The sequence below is a fragment of the Frieseomelitta varia genome, unplaced genomic scaffold (assembly GCF_011392965.1).
Source record: "Frieseomelitta varia isolate USP_RPSP 00005682 unplaced genomic scaffold, Fvar_1.2 scaffold_114, whole genome shotgun sequence".
Lineage (NCBI taxonomy): Eukaryota > Metazoa > Arthropoda > Insecta > Hymenoptera > Apidae > Frieseomelitta > Frieseomelitta varia.
In genome coordinates this window covers 1-18,073 of record NW_025108795.1, presented here as the reverse complement: position 1 = coordinate 18,073, position 18,073 = coordinate 1, and the positions used below count along the sequence as shown (strand labels likewise).

General features: G+C 37.4%; 3 protein-coding genes and 1 long non-coding RNA gene across 19 annotated transcripts; 2 read left to right on the top strand and 2 right to left on the bottom strand.

The window, feature by feature from the left end:
* Positions 1 to 4: 4 nt before the first annotated feature.
* On the bottom strand, positions 5 to 3,828 carry LOC122528531. 3 transcript variants are annotated; one of them, XR_006306596.1, is made up of 6 exons: positions 3,551 to 3,828; positions 3,010 to 3,401; positions 2,746 to 2,888; positions 2,522 to 2,663; positions 1,702 to 2,374; positions 5 to 1,487 (listed from the first exon to the last, which is right to left on the bottom strand). It is a non-coding gene; the product is annotated as an uncharacterized LOC122528531 (long non-coding RNA). The 3 variants fall into 3 exon arrangements; XR_006306597.1 differs by lacking the exon at positions 3,551 to 3,828 and having other exon boundaries at positions 1,702 to 1,758; positions 1,834 to 2,374; positions 3,010 to 3,544; XR_006306595.1 differs by lacking the exon at positions 3,551 to 3,828 and having other exon boundaries at positions 3,010 to 3,544.
* Positions 3,829 to 5,358: 1,530 nt separating this feature from the next.
* Positions 5,359 to 9,878, top strand: LOC122528503 (protein shifted). 3 transcript variants are annotated; one of them, XM_043653725.1, is made up of 6 exons: positions 5,359 to 6,292; positions 6,739 to 6,981; positions 7,130 to 7,324; positions 8,005 to 8,157; positions 9,028 to 9,123; positions 9,202 to 9,878. In XM_043653725.1, exons 1-6 carry the CDS (start codon positions 6,139 to 6,141, stop codon positions 9,426 to 9,428), a joined length of 1,068 nt encoding a protein of 355 aa, XP_043509660.1. In that variant the 5' UTR covers positions 5,359 to 6,138; the 3' UTR covers positions 9,429 to 9,878. The 3 variants fall into 3 exon arrangements, with proteins under 3 accessions (XP_043509660.1, XP_043509679.1, XP_043509669.1); XM_043653734.1 differs by having other exon boundaries at positions 5,548 to 6,292; positions 7,130 to 7,273; XM_043653744.1 differs by lacking the exon at positions 7,130 to 7,324 and having other exon boundaries at positions 5,361 to 6,292.
* Positions 8,186 to 10,223, bottom strand: LOC122528519 (5-demethoxyubiquinone hydroxylase, mitochondrial). Of its 2 annotated transcripts, none has more exons than XM_043653747.1 (3): positions 10,072 to 10,223; positions 8,797 to 8,965; positions 8,186 to 8,713 (listed from the first exon to the last, which is right to left on the bottom strand). In XM_043653747.1, exons 2-3 carry the CDS (start codon positions 8,951 to 8,953, stop codon positions 8,283 to 8,285), a joined length of 588 nt encoding a protein of 195 aa, XP_043509682.1. In that variant the 5' UTR covers positions 8,954 to 8,965; positions 10,072 to 10,223; the 3' UTR covers positions 8,186 to 8,282. The 2 variants fall into 2 exon arrangements, with proteins under 2 accessions (XP_043509682.1, XP_043509692.1); XM_043653757.1 differs by having other exon boundaries at positions 8,797 to 8,958; positions 10,072 to 10,221.
* Positions 10,224 to 10,233: 10 nt separating this feature from the next.
* Positions 10,234 to 18,003, top strand: LOC122528468 (DNA-binding protein P3A2). 11 transcript variants are annotated; one of them, XM_043653698.1, is made up of 9 exons: positions 10,234 to 10,364; positions 11,933 to 11,938; positions 12,010 to 12,213; positions 13,729 to 13,853; positions 13,931 to 14,356; positions 14,463 to 14,765; positions 15,188 to 15,328; positions 15,434 to 15,581; positions 17,077 to 18,003. In XM_043653698.1, exons 3-9 carry the CDS (start codon positions 12,036 to 12,038, stop codon positions 17,406 to 17,408), a joined length of 1,653 nt encoding a protein of 550 aa, XP_043509633.1. In that variant the 5' UTR covers positions 10,234 to 10,364; positions 11,933 to 11,938; positions 12,010 to 12,035; the 3' UTR covers positions 17,409 to 18,003. The 11 variants fall into 11 exon arrangements, 10 of the variants coding, with proteins under 10 accessions (XP_043509633.1, XP_043509584.1, XP_043509643.1 ...); XM_043653625.1 differs by having other exon boundaries at positions 10,302 to 10,656; XM_043653631.1 differs by having other exon boundaries at positions 10,303 to 10,656; positions 12,010 to 12,189.
* Positions 18,004 to 18,073: the final 70 nt, after the last annotated feature.

The following is an 18,073-nucleotide window of genomic DNA, read 5'->3' as shown; positions in this document are numbered from 1 at the left end:
TTTTTGATTATATTATAACAATTTTATTTGTACCGTCGAAGAAACACCGTATTAGCGTAGTGAGCACAGATTTATATTTAAAAGAAAGAAAAAAAAAGATATATACAAGACTTTCTACAAAACCGTGTTCATTTTACAACGACATGACAGCACATGTTATACTTATAAAATTACGATAAAAGTAAAAAAAAAAAAACAGAGAGGATACGTTCGTTCGAATATGTGCGGGTCTATCGTGCTAATTTTTGATTGTACATTATCTCATTACTATTAAGACACCAATGCGTTTTCCGATGGAAAGATGCATAAAAATGTATATTTTCAAAGAGTACATATATACGTTATTATGCATTCTTCCAACGGTGTGTCACCGTTTCAATATTTTTTCTACGGAGTAGAATTTTCAGAGTTTAGCAATCTGGTTAAAGGTTCTTTCATCTCCTCGTAGTGCAACAGAGATATGTATCACATATTACGTTGAAAATGTTATGTAAAATTTGAAAGCGATTCCGCCTTGTATTCGACTATTCACCAGCGACTAATGATAACGCGCATTCCAATGCCTGTGTAACATCTCCCATGTCAATGAAGAAAAGAATAAATTACGAATAATAAGTAAATAAATCAAAATCTTGAAACAACCAACACAGATGTGAATCTAGGGCCATTGATCATTCTTTGACTACCGAATTCTCGTCTCGTTTCCCACCATCCGAACCAGCATTTTTCAGCGAAGAAAAAAAAAAAAGGAGATGGAACAGGCCAAAGCAATAATGCTGTTCTATTCAATTTGTCAGAATGTTCGATGCTTTCTACTAAAGATCGGCGAAAGATGGGATGAAGAAGCAATGACTCGGACCCCCTACGGTTTCCTCAGAGACCTTGTTACATCGTCCTCGAAGCAGCAGTGGCCTGTATTGTATGAGAACGCATTCAGTCTCCCAGGCAAAGGCTGTACGGACAGAAGTCGAACGAGATGTGACCGATAATGTAATTATGCGGGACAGGTTTTTTGTGCCGGTACTCTAACTTGATCTCTCGAGAGTCCTTCTCTCTTCCTTTTTTCTACTTGTGCCTCCTCTCTCTCTCTCTCTCTCTCTCTTCCATCCTCTCCTTCGCCAACATTTCCTTTTTCCGTCTCTTTCCTACGTATCTTCGTCCCCTGTTCCGTTTTATTTATTTTATCCAACTCCCCTACCCTGTCCTTTCAGAGTTTTCCCACTTTCAATCGGTTCCTTTTCTGCTTGCTAATTCCATATTTCGATATTCCCCGCTCCGTAGAAAGAAATACACGTCTTTCTACGGTACTTGCCCTAGTGAGAAGAGAGCACGATGGAAAAGGACGAAAGAAGAAGGCGGACCGACGACGCAGAAACGTAGCACGATCTGGCCGCTGCTGTCAGCTACATGCATCGATGTTAGCGCCTGACTGCCTGCCGGAGGAGCCGTGTGTTCATGTAAGATCCGAAGTCGTATGCGTTTGTGTCCTGCGGAAGAAGAGGAGGTAAAGCCAGTGCAGAAAGAGAAGGATCGTATATACAAGTTGCACATATTGATCGGATACGCGCGAATATGTTGCAAGGTAAGAATCAAGTATAAATAAATATCGTATATATGTATACATGAGAGAGAGATATATAATTACGTTATATTTCGATCAACATAAAATATTGCAACTAATAAAAAAAAAAAGATACATACCAGAATAGAAAAATCATCCGGCTTTGCTTCCACGAAGATTTCCTATTTTCATCGTTGCTGTAAAATAATTGTACAGAAAAATCAAGAACTTTTGATACAATTTGTTCGCTGCAATTAACAAGCGTAACTAACAGCTGACTCGATTTTGCAAGCACGACGAGACGAACCCCTTTGTTGCAGCTCGGAACGGACCGACCGTCGAGCGAATCGAGGTTTAAAAAGCCGAAGATGGTACATGGTTTTGCGTAATGCTCCGCCGAGTATGACCGTCGGGTGGTTCGTAGCGAATCCAATTAGGTTTGCGACGGTCGGACAAAAACATTTGATCGGGAATAAACCGGCACCGGTCGCTCCTCACGAAGACGGCCCTCGAGAGACTCGCTTCCCCGTTCGTGAGCCGTACATAATACACGTTCCACTCAATTGTAAACTGTGTATCAGTCGAAACGGCTTCTTCTCCGTGGCGCACTGATAATGTACAATATTCAATTTTTGTTTTCTCGTGCCACGATTTATCAAATATCTTCTATTACAGCCTAGATTCGTACAACAGCATTCAAAATTCATTGCCCGATATTATAGAATTTCGATACCCGTGAAATCGATTTTCTCTGTCTTGATCTTTCTCTCTGTATGTTTGTCATTTACAATGTAAAACCGTCTTGATTTCTATCTGCAAAAAATTTTTATGTACACTGATTCTTTCATTGTTCGAATAAAAAACAAAAAAAAAAAAGGAAGAAAGAGGATGATTATTTTTAGAATCGACAAAATGTACCCCAAAAATTCACGTGACAGATTGTTATTGAACCGTGTGTACCTTTTCAATCCGAGTAATAATAGCTCTGCACGCGTCAAGATCGTTTCTCTTTTTTTGAATTGCCCTGTATGCACGCTCCGTTTCGTGCACAGTGAAAGAAGGAAGGAAGCAAAGAAGAAGGAGCAAGAGGAAAACTGAAGAGCTGTAACAGATAACAATGGACCATTTGTTAGATGGTCGAACTCTCGCAACCTACAATGGATACCATTATCAGCTAAATTAACCGTTCTGTTAAACCTATTGTCCGGTAGATCCGGAACAACCCCGCATCATCCTTTCACCGAAAAATGGAAACCTCGACTTTTAAAAATGAAGATATCGCCGTAGAGTTTCTCGGACAATATGTCGGTCGCAAGTTATCGGGCATCTGTCAAAGAAAACAAATGGTTCGTTAACTCGAGCCTCTTGGAAACACCTTTGATACAATAGCATTTTAAGTAATATATAAATGTAAATAAAACGAACGCAATAAAAGTAATAAAAATTACAAAAATTGGCCGGAGTAGGCTGCTACGTATGTTCAACGTGTTATCGTCGGAGTGCTAAATTAAATATAGCTCCTTTTCCATGATCCCATCGGCGACAGTTCACCACTCACAAAGTTCGGTCCGTGGCAACGCATCTATCCCGTATCATGTATTATTCATCAACCGGGCTTTCATTCGAACCCCGTGGTCGGAAATAGTAATGCAGTCGCCAACCATCCCATCGTTATGCGCTGGTTTTCTACTTTTCTATCGATTTCGGCTACATACGGGGGATCGTTCATCTCTCGGCTCCCATAAGTGGCCGTGGAATCGCGAACAAACCTGGCTGTCGATCAAGATGAATCGTTTCCCTCCAACAGTCCATTGCTGTAGCAGCGAAGCTTTCACAGTTTCTAAGGGATCAATCGATCGATATTATTAATCAAAGCGATAAGAAACGCATTAGGCGCTAGAATACGAACGCAGGATTTAATATTTTAGAAAGATTGTTTCATAATAGAGTAACCACAAACGATCCAGACAAAATGAAGTTTGAACATACACAATGAGTGGTAACGTGCTTTCATGGAAACTAGGTTATAGGACACGCTACAGATGTCTCTCGCGCTCTTTTCGCGTAATGTTTGGCGACAATTAAACTGTAGATGTCTAAGCATTTACGAGAAATTATAAGTATAGTATAAATGCATAGAGTATGTGTGACATGGAAAGGCACGTGTAAAATATCCAAACTATAGTACGTATTTGATACAATGTTTAGTACAATTCTTGGAAGATCAATTTATCGCAAAAAACGACGCACATTTTTATATCTTTTTTACACACATTTTCTCGATCGCGTTATTTCTGTGTCTACTGCAAGACACCCAGTACATGACGAGAACGTCTCCTTTCGTCACCTGCACCTGTTTGTAGAAAGTTTCTGACGATCTGGTACGTTCCTGGAGAGATCAATCGCGTCGCGAGGAGTTGTTCGTCTTTGTGAGGCGCGAAAAATGTTTGCGGCCTGACCGACCACAAGCGCCAGAGTGTAAAATCATGCATGTCGTATATACCACGGCACCTAACAAGCCGGCCTTTGTAACGGATTGCAAAACGACCATGGAAGTATGGTCGAACAGCCATCGAGAGGAATACCGTACTAACTAAGAAAGACTTTGCCGAGAGAACGATGAAACACTATCTTGAAATTTGTTCCTCTCTCGAGATGTATTGTATTTCAAAAGTATTACGCAATGGAGATTGCAATGAGAAGATACCTGAAATACTTGATAAATTTTCTACTGCAACACAGTAGTCTCTTTAACGCGTTTAAGTAAAATTTTTAGAAAATCTCCTCGCCATTATTCCCGATGATTAGTGATCTGCAAAACGTTTTCATTTTAGACATGCAAGCACACCGTTTGGATAGTGTGATAGAGATAGCAGTTACTTCATTCTTCGACTGTACTGCGAATTAAATTCGAAGTGCTTTATCGCGTCGATCGATTTCTCGACACCTCGCCGATTATTCGAAAGATTCAAGACAAGCCGAGGCGATACCAATAAGTCAATGAGCAGGCCCGGTGTCAGGCCTGGGAACAAAGTCCAAACTGCAACAGTGAATTCTCTTTGCCGAATGCAAAGACAGACGGAGGGAGGAACGAGAAGGGGAATAGAAGATGAAGTACGAAAGAGAACGGAGAGAAGAAACGAAGAGGAGGAACCCGGCCAAAGACGTTTAAAAACTGGTTCCTTCCACCCATTTCTTTTCACCTTATTTGCTAATCCGAATTCTGATTTCCATATATCCGCATATACGATATTCGAGTCCCGGCGGAGATCGGTATCGGCTGGTAGACCGTAAAATATGTCGACGGGACTGTGTCTTTTGATTTACCAGATAAATACCAGATAGATGTTTATCACCTCGAGAAACGTTGTCTGCGTTTAATAACATCATTCGCAAATTTACCGGAACATGCAAAAAAAAAAAAAGAAAAAAGAAAAAATTCGTAGCGTCGCAACGTTGTTATGTAAACCACTTCATCTCCGATAATTGATAGATTTTATCGATCGTATCGCTGTGAGCGTAATTAGGCATCGTAAAATCGATTGTTCGCAATCAGAATGACGAGTTTAAATTCGCAACATTTAAAATATTTCATACGAATGTTCGATCGTTCATCGCAAGCTATGACTCCCTGCGATCTGCGAACTTTATGCCTTAATTTCGCATTATCTTTCAGCAGATAAAAAATTGCGATACTTCGGTGCAAAATTGCAAATTTAAATACGACTCTTTCACATTTCAGGGAGATTCGATTCAACGATAGAAAATCACAATGACAAAGAACACCGAGAAATGAAGAAGTAGTGAAAATGCAAAGGGGGAGGGAAAAGAACGATGCAGATTATGTCAGGAAGCACGATCGATCAAGTTTCAAGGGGAGCATCGAATATCGATCCCGCGAATCGTTGTGCACGCACCCTTATCCCCGAATCGGGACCCCTTAAGAGATAGAGATCTTGCTCGTGGTCCCGCAGCAAGAAAACGGGCTGCTGTAGACTGCAGACCTTTTCTCATTGAGTCAGTCAGTCAGTCAGTCAGTCAGTTTGCCGCAGCGACGCGGCCCGTACGTACGAGCGTGTGTATACGCGTCTTGTTGACTTAACGCATCGCGTGATCGCGTACGGCTGCATTATCGACTGAGCAGAAAGCAGAAAGCTGCGGTGGGATATCGGCGAAATTGGTCGTCGGTCAACCGGTCGTTGGTCGTTCTCCCGATCCCCGGGACTTGATCCCCACTGAAGCTTCGCACACTGAAGGTTCTCACACTGGGTTGTGTCAGCTCGTTAGATTGCGTGCGTGAGAACGTGCCCGTTCGTCTCGAGTCTCGCCGTGAAATCCCGTATTTCACGCGTCGAATCGTGGCGTGTTCCGTCAGCCAGCAGACATCGAAACACGCGAGTGGCACGCACACTAACGAATATACCGAGCAGAGGACTGAGTAAAGATAGAGAGAGATAGAGAAAGAAAGAGAAAAAGAGACACGGCAGATAAGAGATAGAAAGGGAGAAATAGATTTACAACAGCCACAAGGGGGGCTAGTCATAAACCGTGCAACACCTGGCGGCACGTCGTTAATTATGCAGTGGGCCGCAGCCGCCCTGACCTCGGCGGCGATCGCTCTGCTCCTGGACACGGCGGCCGCGAGACATCACCATCGGTCCGGCAATGGGCACAAACCGACCGGTGACATCTCCCTATGGATCGACCAGCAACAGATCAAAATGTTCAGCGGTGAGTCGGCCTACGCATACCGGTGTTACCGCTGTGCCGTGTTCCTCTTCCCTTACACTCTCTGCTACTTCGTTCTTATAATATTTTGTTCCTTCTTTTAGTCCTTTAGCCATTAGCGCTGATATTAGACGAAGGAAACGCATATTCAGTCAGTTTTTTGAAAGAGTATCACATTGTCTCGTATATCACGTTGACGAGGTTGCCATTTTTTGCGAATGCTGTTGCCGATGTTCACGGTTTTAGCAAATGTGGAGAAATATTTATCTTTTCGTCTTATGTAAAACTGCTTTGTTATGCGAGTTTCATTTATCGTTCGCGTACATACAACTTATAGTTTTTACGTGATTCTTTTATATTTAAGTACAATTGTGTCGATTCAGAATATGTTCTTTAAATTTATTACACGTTACAATTTTTTTCTTTTTTCTCTTTTTTGTTTCGTTTAGGGGTTGAAATGGAGATATTTGCAATTACTGAAGGTAGGGTGTTGCCCTATCTATTGGACCCGGAATTCGAAAGCAAACTACCGATTATTCCGAGCGAAGTAACGTACGTGAATTTTACATGGAAGTCCGGTGTAAAGAAGTATTACTATAATTTTTATCGATTAAAATCGTTCGACGAGACGATTTTGAAAACACCATATATTACGATTAAAACGCAAGGAAGAGTACCCAAGAGACCCAAGGGTAATTTACATATCTTTTTCTTTACGTATCAACGTAACATTTTTTTAATCAATAATGTTAACACAAATGAATAATGATTAACGAAATATTATTGAATCTAACTTGAGTATGTGTGTGCATAAATACATAATGTTTGTTAAATTCGCAGAATTCAGCGTCCTATTACCATGCTCCGGTAATAATTCGGGCATCGCGCAATTGGGCATCGGTCTGATGATTGAAACACGTAAGGGGAAACCTTTAAACGGAACACCCCTTCGTCTTAATCTGAGAAAAGAATGCACCGTGCGCGGTGAGTGCGTCAATCGCGCCCACGATCATCATCTCTCCATTCATACACACAGTTCTGTATCAGCAATAATTCATCGCTCAGTTTGCTACGTGTTTTAATAGGAAACAATCGAAATCTTAACTGCTTCGTAATTATAAAAATTCTTTGCGCAAGGGATAAGGGGAAAAAGGAATCAACGATCAATAAAAACAATAGTTCTGCAGCAACTCTTACATACATACGAAAAGAAGAAGGCACACATATTGTGAATTGACGATGATTTCGATCGTTTTCTTGCTCGATCGATGCATCTTTGTGTATTTAGTTTTGCGGGGCGGTTTAACCGTGCATGATGCTTTTCGAGACTTTCGCATCCATGCCTTTGTTCCATAGAATCGATAAACTAACTTAACTTCTGTTGAATGAACTCTATTCTGGCTCAAAGATATCGTAAAATTTTTGTCAATAAAAATGACCGAAGCATTCTTTAAACGACGATTAATATATAATTCCGCTTGTCTGTTGAAATTTATGTAATCTTATATTTTTTCTTGTGTTTCTTTACGGTGATTGTTTCTGGTTTGAGCGTAAAAGGCACAATGAAATTTATGCATGAATTAATTTGATGTATATTAGTGCTATGCATGATTTTATATGGCATTACTAAAAAAATACATTTAAAATTACACTTATTGTATTCAGCTTTTCTATGTCAAACGAATTTTTTTTATACGTAATATTTCTCATTGCAGAACCTAATCCTGGACCTTGTCCGGATGGATATTTAGGTCCACCTCATTGTAAAAAGGCATTGTGTTATCCAAATTGTATGAACGGTGGCAACTGTACAGCTCCTGGTGTTTGTTCGTGTCCACCAGGTTTTCAAGGACCATATTGCGAAGGAGGTACTTTTAAATCAAAATAGTATACATGTATAAAACAGATATTATTTTATTTTATATAAAATTAATTCGTTAATATTACATTTTCATACTAACATTAATATTTTCATACTAATAAATTATGTAATTTATATAATTTTGGATATTGATATAGCAGTCTTACAGCCACATTTAATAACATTTGTTAAAGCTTGATAAAATGGTGCTTGTTCTGCGCCATGTTCTATGCCTGTGTCATGATGTTCTTGTTCTTCATCGCGGAATTTTTTAATTGTTTCTAAAACCTCTTCATCGACTTTTTCATCACTTTCCATCAATGCACGCAGTTGATCATTATAATGTTCTGTGATCACTGTTTCAACAGCTACTGTGCATGCCATAGCTGCTTTTTCTCCCATGAGTGCTGTTCCAGCACCAAGGACAAATCCAGCAACATTCCAAACAGGTGTCAAAACAGTAGGTCTTACACGATATTTTCTAATTAACTCCTCAAACTTTGCACGATGTTTCTTTTCTTGATCCCACATATGTTGAATAGTAGGGCCAACAGATGTTTTACCTGTCTTATATACTCGCATTAAATTTCGATTTATCTCCAAAAAAGCAACAGCACTCTACCATGTATCTATAATACATTTATACCTAAGACAGCCATTTGTCCAGCATATATTCTATCGGCTCCTAATTCTCCAGCGTGATCTACTCTTATAACTGAATCTAACAATTTCCCTGATCTAGTTGTTCCTGAAGCTGCTGATGTGCTCATCAACCGAACTCCGAGTTGTCTGAGATGCAGCATTTTTTCTATAAACTTTAAGAAAACATTCCTGAGTTAACTTTCTTTTCTTTTAATCGAAGCACAATTGATTTTAGGTATATGCGCGGAGAAGTGTTTAAACGGTGGAAAGTGTGTGCAGAAAGATACTTGCGAATGTCCAAAAGGATATTTTGGATTACGTTGTGAATTTTGTAAGTGTACCATAATAATAGTTAAAATTTCAATGTTGTCTTTGCAATAATTATATTTTTTCTTTTTTTTTTTTTTAGCAAAATGTGTAATTCCCTGTTTAAATGGAGGGAAATGCAAAGGGAACAATGTATGCAGATGTCCCACTGGTTTCAAGGGTGATCATTGTGAAATTGGCAGAAGATCTCCACAACGTTCAGCCTGCACAAGAGCATGTAGAAATGGAACTTGCCAGCCTGATAATACATGCCTCTGTGAGCCTGGCTGGTTCGGAAAGTTGTGCAATAAAAACAAGCCATGGGCTTGAACATAGAAATGTATTTTCCACCAGTGGTATCGCATTCATAGCCAATTGGATCAATGCAACAAGATTTTTATTTAACATGAAATTACGAAATGTCTTGAAGCCTTGAATTCTATTTGTTCATTCAGGAGTTTGAGACATTTTTCACTTTGAACCTCGCATTTAGTTTAATGATTTTTATAGTTAGTATGATATTGAATACTCAAAGTATCGGAAATTAATAATTTTACAAAGTATTATATACTCGTTGATTTAACAACAGCATTTTACAATCCAATTGGTTAATACCACTAAACTAACATGTATAGTTAGTAATTTACCCCACCCCAGATGTGATATGTAAAGCTGCTTTACTACATATTTTATACTATTAAATATTATTTTTTAAATAATATTGTTAGATATTGTAATGATTGTAAAAAAAAAAATAAAATATATTTTTTTCTCTTGTAATATTAGTCATGATCCTATTCGTGATCGCACGAGAGAAGAGAGTCACAAGTCATTTTCACACTTGAAATGGAAATTCTGAGCCTCGATGAGAATTTACAATCTCTCGTTACGAGAACGCAAACAATAAGAGAGACGAGCGTCGCTGTAAAGATAATGCGCAAAGAGGAAGAAAAAAAAAGCACTGTATACCCACCGCAAAAGTCGACCGTGTGAGAAACGTCAAAACAACATGCGTGAACGATTGTTTCTTGCCCGTTTCAGTTACAGATTTATAGGTTGGACTGAAACTCAGCAACGTCGTTCCAGGGAGGCTGAGAATACGAGTCACGTGTTTCAGGACCCAATAAGAAGGTAGATCAGATGGACGCCATAACGCGTACCCCAGTAGTATCAGCCAATCAGATTATTCCAGACTCGTATACATGTATATGGTGTTCGCGTTTCCGTGGTCGCTGGTACCTTTTTGCGGATTCTGACGGGAAATTGGTGAGTGCCGAATAAGCATCGGTGCGTTACTAGCACGTAATTGATCGTTGAGGGCCCGGGCGATGCGCGTACGTCGCGCATTCGCGAAATAAGGGCAATTTCGCATCGTCTGCTTGGAGTGCACCGCGCAGGCTCGCTCAAAATGGCCGCCTCGCTGCCGCGTTTGTTGTGGTGGAGATGGAGGGCCGCGTAGCCGATCGATACGGCCGCTGGCGAAACTGGCCATGGTGTCTATGGCGGCTGTTGTGCGTGTTGTTGTGGCGTGGCGCGACGTTCACACGAGTTACGCCCGGTGAGATAGAAAATCGCATTCTAGCCTCACGGTGGTGGTGCTGTGCGGGTGAGCAGCGTTCGACACGGGTGGCGAGATGAGACCGCGAGACGCGAGCGTAGGGCGTGGTGAGAGAGCGTAGCCGACGGCGGCCTCCCCGCAGACGCGAAACCCTGAGCCCTCCCTGATCGGGTGACCACTCACGGGACACACAAGGTGCGTACGCAACTCGCGATTTTCACTGGGCCTGCTCCATGGCTCCGCGGTACCGCGGTCATGAGCTTTGCGGCCCCGGAGGTGGTCTCTTTTGCGTGTGCCCTGCGCATTTTCATTGCCCCCCCAAGTATCCGCCAAATAAACGCGCCGTGTGCGCGGCTTGGCGCATCTTCTCTCTCTGTTCTCTCACGTCTCGTCACGCTTTCTGCCAAGCCACGCTCTTACCACCCTTCTTAACTGCCCGTCTGTTGTTTGTCGTCTGTCGCCTGTCAAATTCGTCCGACAAATATGTATCTGTTGTTCGCTGTCATTCCGAGTTTGACACCGGATCGCTACGCTTCGTCCGTGCTTCGCCAATTCCCTATGTTTGTGCACGGACTACGGCAGCGACGACGACGACGACGACGACGTTTCTTACTTATGTTACTTATGTTACGTTACATTATTCTTTACTTGCACTTTATTTTCATCACATTGTTTCGCATTTAACGCGTTCTATCTCGCGTCGCGTTTTACCATGCGTGGGATACCTGAATATACGCGCGGGAAATGCTCCGCCGCGAACTCGTTGTTTATGTTTCTCAAATCACGACCGTATGTAGTATCGTTGTCCCTGGATTTTTATCTACTCTATTTTACTCTTATTGTTGCAATGCGTCTGATTGTCATCATTCCCCGTACAAGAAAACGTTACGCAAGAATCAATTAGTAATTATACGTTTAATGACATTATCATACTTTGTTGGAAATCTATATTTCGTTCATATGAAATATACGTCTTTTTTCTATTCTTATATTCTCAATTAATAATGTGGATAATGAGATTGTTTGTTTTGGTTATTCTTAAAGCATCATTTTGATATAGTCTTCTAAATTAAAATTTAGATTTATCCACGTTACATTTTATCATCATTGTTTCAACATTTAAGTTATTTTACATTTACAATTAAATGATTTTCGTGTTAAATGAAAGGAACCTTGTAATAAAAAATATGTTTATAAACATGTAAGATAACTTTGCTTTGCAGAAAAGAATTTTATATATTTTATTTCTCATATAAGCGTGTTTCTTTCAATGTAGGAGAAGGTGATGTAGAAAAGAAATAAGAATTCGAAGATTGACATTTATTACAACTGGACATTGCAATATAATCAAAGACAAGACGGGTGACGAAGACAAGAAGATGGTATCTCTGCCTAATGCAGAGTCTGGAACAATGGACAGAATCTCAGATGATGATGATGACGAGCCAAGTAGCGGATCTGAAACGTACGAGGAGGGTGACCTGTTGACTGCTGCTATGGATGATGATGTAACGGCCCAGCTCGCCGCTGCAGGTTGGCAAATCAAACACGCTAATGGTGATTTCCATTTTTTTGCTTTTTCACCTTTTGAGTTATTTACATTCTAATCAGTTTCATTTACAAAAGGAAAATAACGTACAGGGTGCACCAATAATGTTAAAATGACCAGATCTTACACATAAGTACAAGAGAAATACTAGTAGAAGACTGTAAATTAAATTTTTTTATATATATTGAGTTCTTTTTGTAAGTAATATAATCGTGTTATTGTTATACTTTTTATATAAAGTATTAAAGTACTATTTATATAATGTTGTTCAAATCTTTAAATGAAAATAAAGTAAAATTGTTACATCATGCAACATTATAATAGTCAAATAAATATGAAAAATAGAAATCTTGATTTATTATTAACAGAAACATAGAAATAAATACTACTTGCCAATGATACATCTAATCTGGTAATTATTAAATATTAAACTAAAGTACATGTATAAGAAACATATTCTCTTAAAAGTTCTAACATGGTATTAACAGATGTATTTATTTATTTTTATTCATTATCTTTGCTTATTACCTAATTACATCACAGTGCAGCATGAATTTATTGCTGTTTTATTTTAATTTTACTTTACTTTTTTTTATTATTTTAATATCATTTTTCTTCCAACAAAATAAATATCTATAATGCAAATTAAAAAAAACGAACTGAAAAAAATATCATTATTAAATACATTTTACATTGTTTGTGTGCTGTAATATTATTTGCTTCCTGTTTTTAATATTCTCTATACATGGAAACACTGTTTTTTTTATATATGTATTTTAATTTTGCATTTTATATGTAATTTTCATTTGCAAATTTAGAATTATCCATATATATATATATATATATATATATATATATATATATATATATATATATACATACACATATACATATACATATATATATGTAGGTTATATCATCTTTTTTGTGTGTTTATTAAAATCATAGCTTATAATCAGATATTTAGTTTAATTATAATTAATTAATATTTATAATAAAGAAGTAATATTTCAGTTTAATATTTGTCATTTAAATTTATGTTCATTTTTTGTGCAGTAAGTTTGTTCTGTTATGTTCATTATCTAAATGTTGTAGAAGAATTTAATATTTTGTAGATGTTCATTTTCAATAAGGGATTCAAGAATATATTATTTATTCAGATTTCAAATACGTTTTATTTCGTTAGAAAGCAATAACTAATTCTTTATTATGTAATTTATTTTTACGTATATAATATATTCCTGAATGTCGAGCACGTTTCATGTCATTATTGCTTTGCATCTCTTTTATTTTGAATGAATCAAAGATATACATGTCAGTAAAATATGTATATATACACTTATATATATATATAATAATGTTTTGGATAGAATAACAAAAATATATGTATTTTGAAAATATCGAATAAATGAGAATTTTTTTGTTCCATATCTTTTAATACTAGTATCAGTATTTTACTGACATTTTATTTGGTGTGGGATTGAAAAATTAGAAAACATATAGTTAATAATTTGCACATTTAGGGCCTGTTGGCGTAGCTGCTGCTGCTGCGATTGTCTCAGCGAAAAAAAGAAAACGACCTCATAGTTTTGAAACAAATCCCAGCATTAGAAAGAGACAACAAAATAGACTTCTAAGGAAACTGAGAGTAAGTACATATTATAATACACACGGCTGTGTTTTATCTTGTTTTTGTATGCCTTTAAATATGTATATTATTTACAGCAAACCATAGATGAATTTGCAACGCGGGTTGGACAGCAGGCAGTAGTATTAGTAGCTACACCAGGGAAGCCAAACAGTAGTTATAAAGTATTTGGTGCAAAACCATTAGAAGATGTAGTAAAAAATTTAAGAAGTGTTATAATGGAAGAGCTTGAAAGTGCGCTCGCGCAACAAGCTCCGCCGCCAGTGCAGGACGATCCTTCTTTGTACGAATTACCACCTCTTATAATAGACGGCATACCAACACCTGTTGAAAAAATGACACAAGCTCAACTCAGAGCATTTATCCCCTTAATGTTAAAGTATTCTACAGGCAGAGGTAAACCAGGTTGGGGGAGAGACAGTACACGACCACCGTGGTGGCCAAAAGAACTTCCTTGGGCAAACGTGCGTATGGATGCAAGGTCAGAGGACGAGAAACAAAAGGTTTGTAAATATTTAAAAAAGAACTTCGAACGTTTGCTTTTCATTTTGAAAATTCTCCAAACTCCTTGATGTTTGTTTTAATGTATTTATTTTATTTTTTTTTTAGATTTCTTGGACACACGCGTTAAGACAAATTGTAATAAACTGTTATAAATTTCATGGAAGAGAAGATCTTCTACCTGCATTCAGCGAAGAGGATGATAAATCAAATATACTGATACAACAGTCGACCCCTCATTCTTCGTCACATCCGTCACATTCATCCAGTCAAGGGCAAGGTGGACAATCGCAACAACAACAGCAGACGGTGGGAGTTGTTCGCCTCAGCAGCACGGATTCATCTAAGGGAAACTCTTCGCCAGCACAAATCATTGCCGCGTCTCCTACAGCTCTTGCCACTGCCACTCAGGTGGGAGTGGATAGAGTACAAAAAAAAAGGAATTGATCGAAACATCATGATCGAAAAAAGTGGAATTATTTAGTGCAATTTCAAACTGGTCAGACTTGACAGAATTTCGATATCGGAAGGTTATGGTGTTTCTTTAAATTCTGGTTTTACATATAAAGGAAAATTAAAATTTGAAATTTCTTTACGCGCAGTTTGCGTTTACGTTAATGTGTTTGGTTTCCCTTATTTGAGTTTAATCTATCTTTTATTTCTGTAAATATTATCGTATTTTGTGACAAAGTTTATTTAATTTCATATCTTTTATGAAATTTTCATCATGTTTTTAGTTGTAATCATATTTTGCTTTCTGAAACATCTAAAAAATGTACATTATGTGACCGTTATAATCATGTTTTCCTTTTTTCTCTTTTTTTATGTTATAGATGACAGCTCAATATCCAACAGCAGTTTTACAAACAATAACGAACCCTGATGGTACTGTGTCGATCATTCAGGTTGATCCTAGTAATCCAATAATTACGTTACCAGATGGTACAACAGCTCAAGTTCAAGGTGTTGCTACCGTAAGTTGTTGTAAATCACTTTTCATACATTTATTTATTTATTTATTTTTTTTATTTATTTCGAAAGCAAATTTTTGAAATGAAAATGAATTCTTTCATATATAGATCCATACAAGTCAAGGAGAAGTTCAAGCACTTGCTGAAGTAGCAGGCAGTGCGGAAGGTACTAGCGTGGCTGTCGACCTAAACAGTGTTACAGAAGCAACGTTAGGTCAAGATGGTCAAATCATTCTCACCGGAGAAGACGGACACGGTAAAACAGTTTTCTATAGGCTCTGCACCGTCGCCGGCCAGGAGCTACTTGAACAGTGAATTCAATTTTACTGGTCCAGGATCCTTTGTTGTTTTGCATGCTGTCTGCTACGCTCCATTCAAGAAAAATACCTACGTGTTCTACTACTTTGTACAACGAAAGTAGAATATCGATTAGTTAATCTTTTTTGATACTACTGTACATACGCAATTTCACTCGGAGCTATGCACAGCTTTATTTTAATTTCTTCTTTAAGAATCCATGATACATAGAATGAAGATGTTATTAGAAGAATCGCCTAGAACATTCATGTATTGATTTTTATATATAAATTAATGTGCAGAGAGAAGTCTACAAAGTAGAATTGTTCTCGATGTGACATCATTTTGTATATGTTTTTGATGTTTGTAGACTATTTACTTCCTGAGATGAGATAAAATTTTTTTTTAGAAAGAACTTGATAACGATGAACCGACAAAATCAAATTCATTCGTGTGTGCATGTACATATTATTTTTTACATATTGGAAAAGGAATTGATTGAGAATAATACGTTCACATGTCGGAATGTTGCATGTATAGTTTATGTATAGTTCACTGAAAAGAAGTTTATAGAGATTTTCTAACATTTTAAAATGTGTACATTATAAAACATAAACAGATAGAATAAATCGGTTCACATGGATTCTTAAGATTTTAAATTTACGAGAAAATAAAGGAAGGTATTTCACATAATCACGAAAAAAAACCTATCCCTGTTTTACAATTATTACTTTTATCGTTATTACCGAAAATTGGTTATTAAGACAAAGAGAAATAAAACTGCTGTACATAGAGTATTTTTTGTTGATGTTTTTATTATTTTATAGTTGTTGTATTTAGCAGCCTTTGTTTAAGCTACTCACGATTGCTGTTTCCTAATTTATTTAAATTGAATAAATTATTTTGAGTAAAAAAAATTCGCATTCATACAATTTATGCTCGTCCATACTTGATCTTACAGAATGGCTTAAACATTTGTTGCTTTTCATTAATGCCTTTATTTTTTCTGAAGTGTAGATGAAAATTACGTTTGTACGATATTAGATTAGAAGTGTGTGCCAGGAAAAAAGATAAGCGCGAAATGTTGAAATAAATTACTCGTTTCTTTTTTTTTCTTCTATTGAATTAAACGTTCGACGCATGAAACAAGTACGTCTACTTTTCTCTAGCACACCCTGTTAATCTAACATTTTTTTATTTGCTTTGTCTAGAACAATATATATTTTTATTTTGACATTTAAGTTTTTTCCCGTATATACTCTGTTAAATCTGACTGTATCGTAAACTGGTATAACACACAAATCCAAGAAAAAACTATCGATGTTAAAAATACACGTACGGATGCGTGCTCTCTGAATTACTACACGTTTAACTTTTCGATTTCCAGTTTGCTATACAGAGAGAAAAATGCCTGGTCAGGGGCAGAACACAGGACAATTACTTCTTTGTTTCAGGCTATCCTGTTTCCGTCTCAGGAGTAATAACAGTACCGGTGTCTGCTAGTATGTATCAAACTATGGTTGCCAATATACAAAGTGACGGTACGATGCAAGTAGTTACACCGATGGTTCAAGTCCCAAAAGTTGAGCCTGGAAACGGGGAAACTAGCATTGAGGCTGTCACTATTCAAGGGCATCCTATGACAATGATAAACGCTGCAGGTGAACATCAAGTTCTTCAAGTGATATCACTGAAAGATGCTAATGTCCTTACAAAGGCTATGCAAGCTGAAGTTGTGAAAGATGAGGACAGTCAACAACAACAAACCGTCTCTAGTCCAGAATAAAGCGTTTTACATAGTTAATATAAAGCTTTTATGTTAACACCAGAATGCGACAGGTGCACATTAGTGGTGTTCATGAGAGAAAGAGTGAGAGTATTAGAAATGATATGTGTTATTAATATTAAGGAAACTGATTGTGTCTTTTTTGAATCATTGTGTAGCGTGTCCTCTTGTTGAGAAACAGTAAATGAATAGCGAATATGTTTGGAGAGTGAAAATGTTTGAATGTTCCAATGACTCATTGGACTTGAATGTAATCATATTTGTATTCAAGATTCATTGTAGACACTTAGAGGTATTCACTTGTAATTCAATCTCTCAAAGATAGTACTAATTTTTAGAAAGTACTGCGGCGCTCGATGAATGCAAATCATCGTTATATATACAAAATTTCATCGATATATTTATAGTGACGTCGTCTGGATATTTAACATATTTCCGTGATAAGCAAACATGGATACAAATATTTTCGTCTAGTCTCTTAGTATCGGATCCTTAAGAAAGATCGACATACCAAAGAATTTTAAATTTGCGTTAGACTGTTTTACGAAACAGACTATTATCAACAAATGATATAATTTAACTACATTGATCTAAACGAAAAGCAAAAAAAAAAAAAAAAAACATGTCGATGCTGCAAACAATGTATGTAACTCGTGATACATGGA

What these genes read in the sequence shown, in the direction of transcription:
- LOC122528468 (XM_043653625.1), top strand. Translation starts at nt 10,542, where the DNA reads ATGGAGGGCCGCGTAGCCGATCGATACGGCCGCTGGCGAAACTGGCCA. An exon ending in GACTTCTAAGGAAACTGAGA is followed by an intron (nt 13,854 to 13,930) that starts GTAAGTACATAT and finishes TATTATTTACAG; the next exon opens with CAAACCATAGATGAATTTGC. An exon ending in CTCTTGCCACTGCCACTCAG is followed by an intron (nt 14,766 to 15,187) that starts GTGGGAGTGGAT and finishes TTTATGTTATAG; the next exon opens with ATGACAGCTCAATATCCAAC.
- LOC122528503 (XM_043653725.1), top strand. Translation starts at nt 6,139, where the DNA reads ATGCAGTGGGCCGCAGCCGCCCTGACCTCGGCGGCGATCGCTCTGCTC. An exon ending in ACAGATCAAAATGTTCAGCG is followed by an intron (nt 6,293 to 6,738) that starts GTGAGTCGGCCT and finishes TGTTTCGTTTAG; the next exon opens with GGGTTGAAATGGAGATATTT. An exon ending in TCTCTCCATTCATACACACA is followed by an intron (nt 7,325 to 8,004) that starts GTTCTGTATCAG and finishes TTCTCATTGCAG; the next exon opens with AACCTAATCCTGGACCTTGT.
- LOC122528519 (XM_043653747.1), bottom strand. Translation starts at nt 8,953, where the DNA reads ATGCTGCATCTCAGACAACTCGGAGTTCGGTTGATGAGCACATCAGCA. An exon ending in TGGACAAATGGCTGTCTTAG is followed by an intron (nt 8,714 to 8,796) that starts GTATAAATGTAT and finishes TATATAAGACAG; the next exon opens with GTAAAACATCTGTTGGCCCT.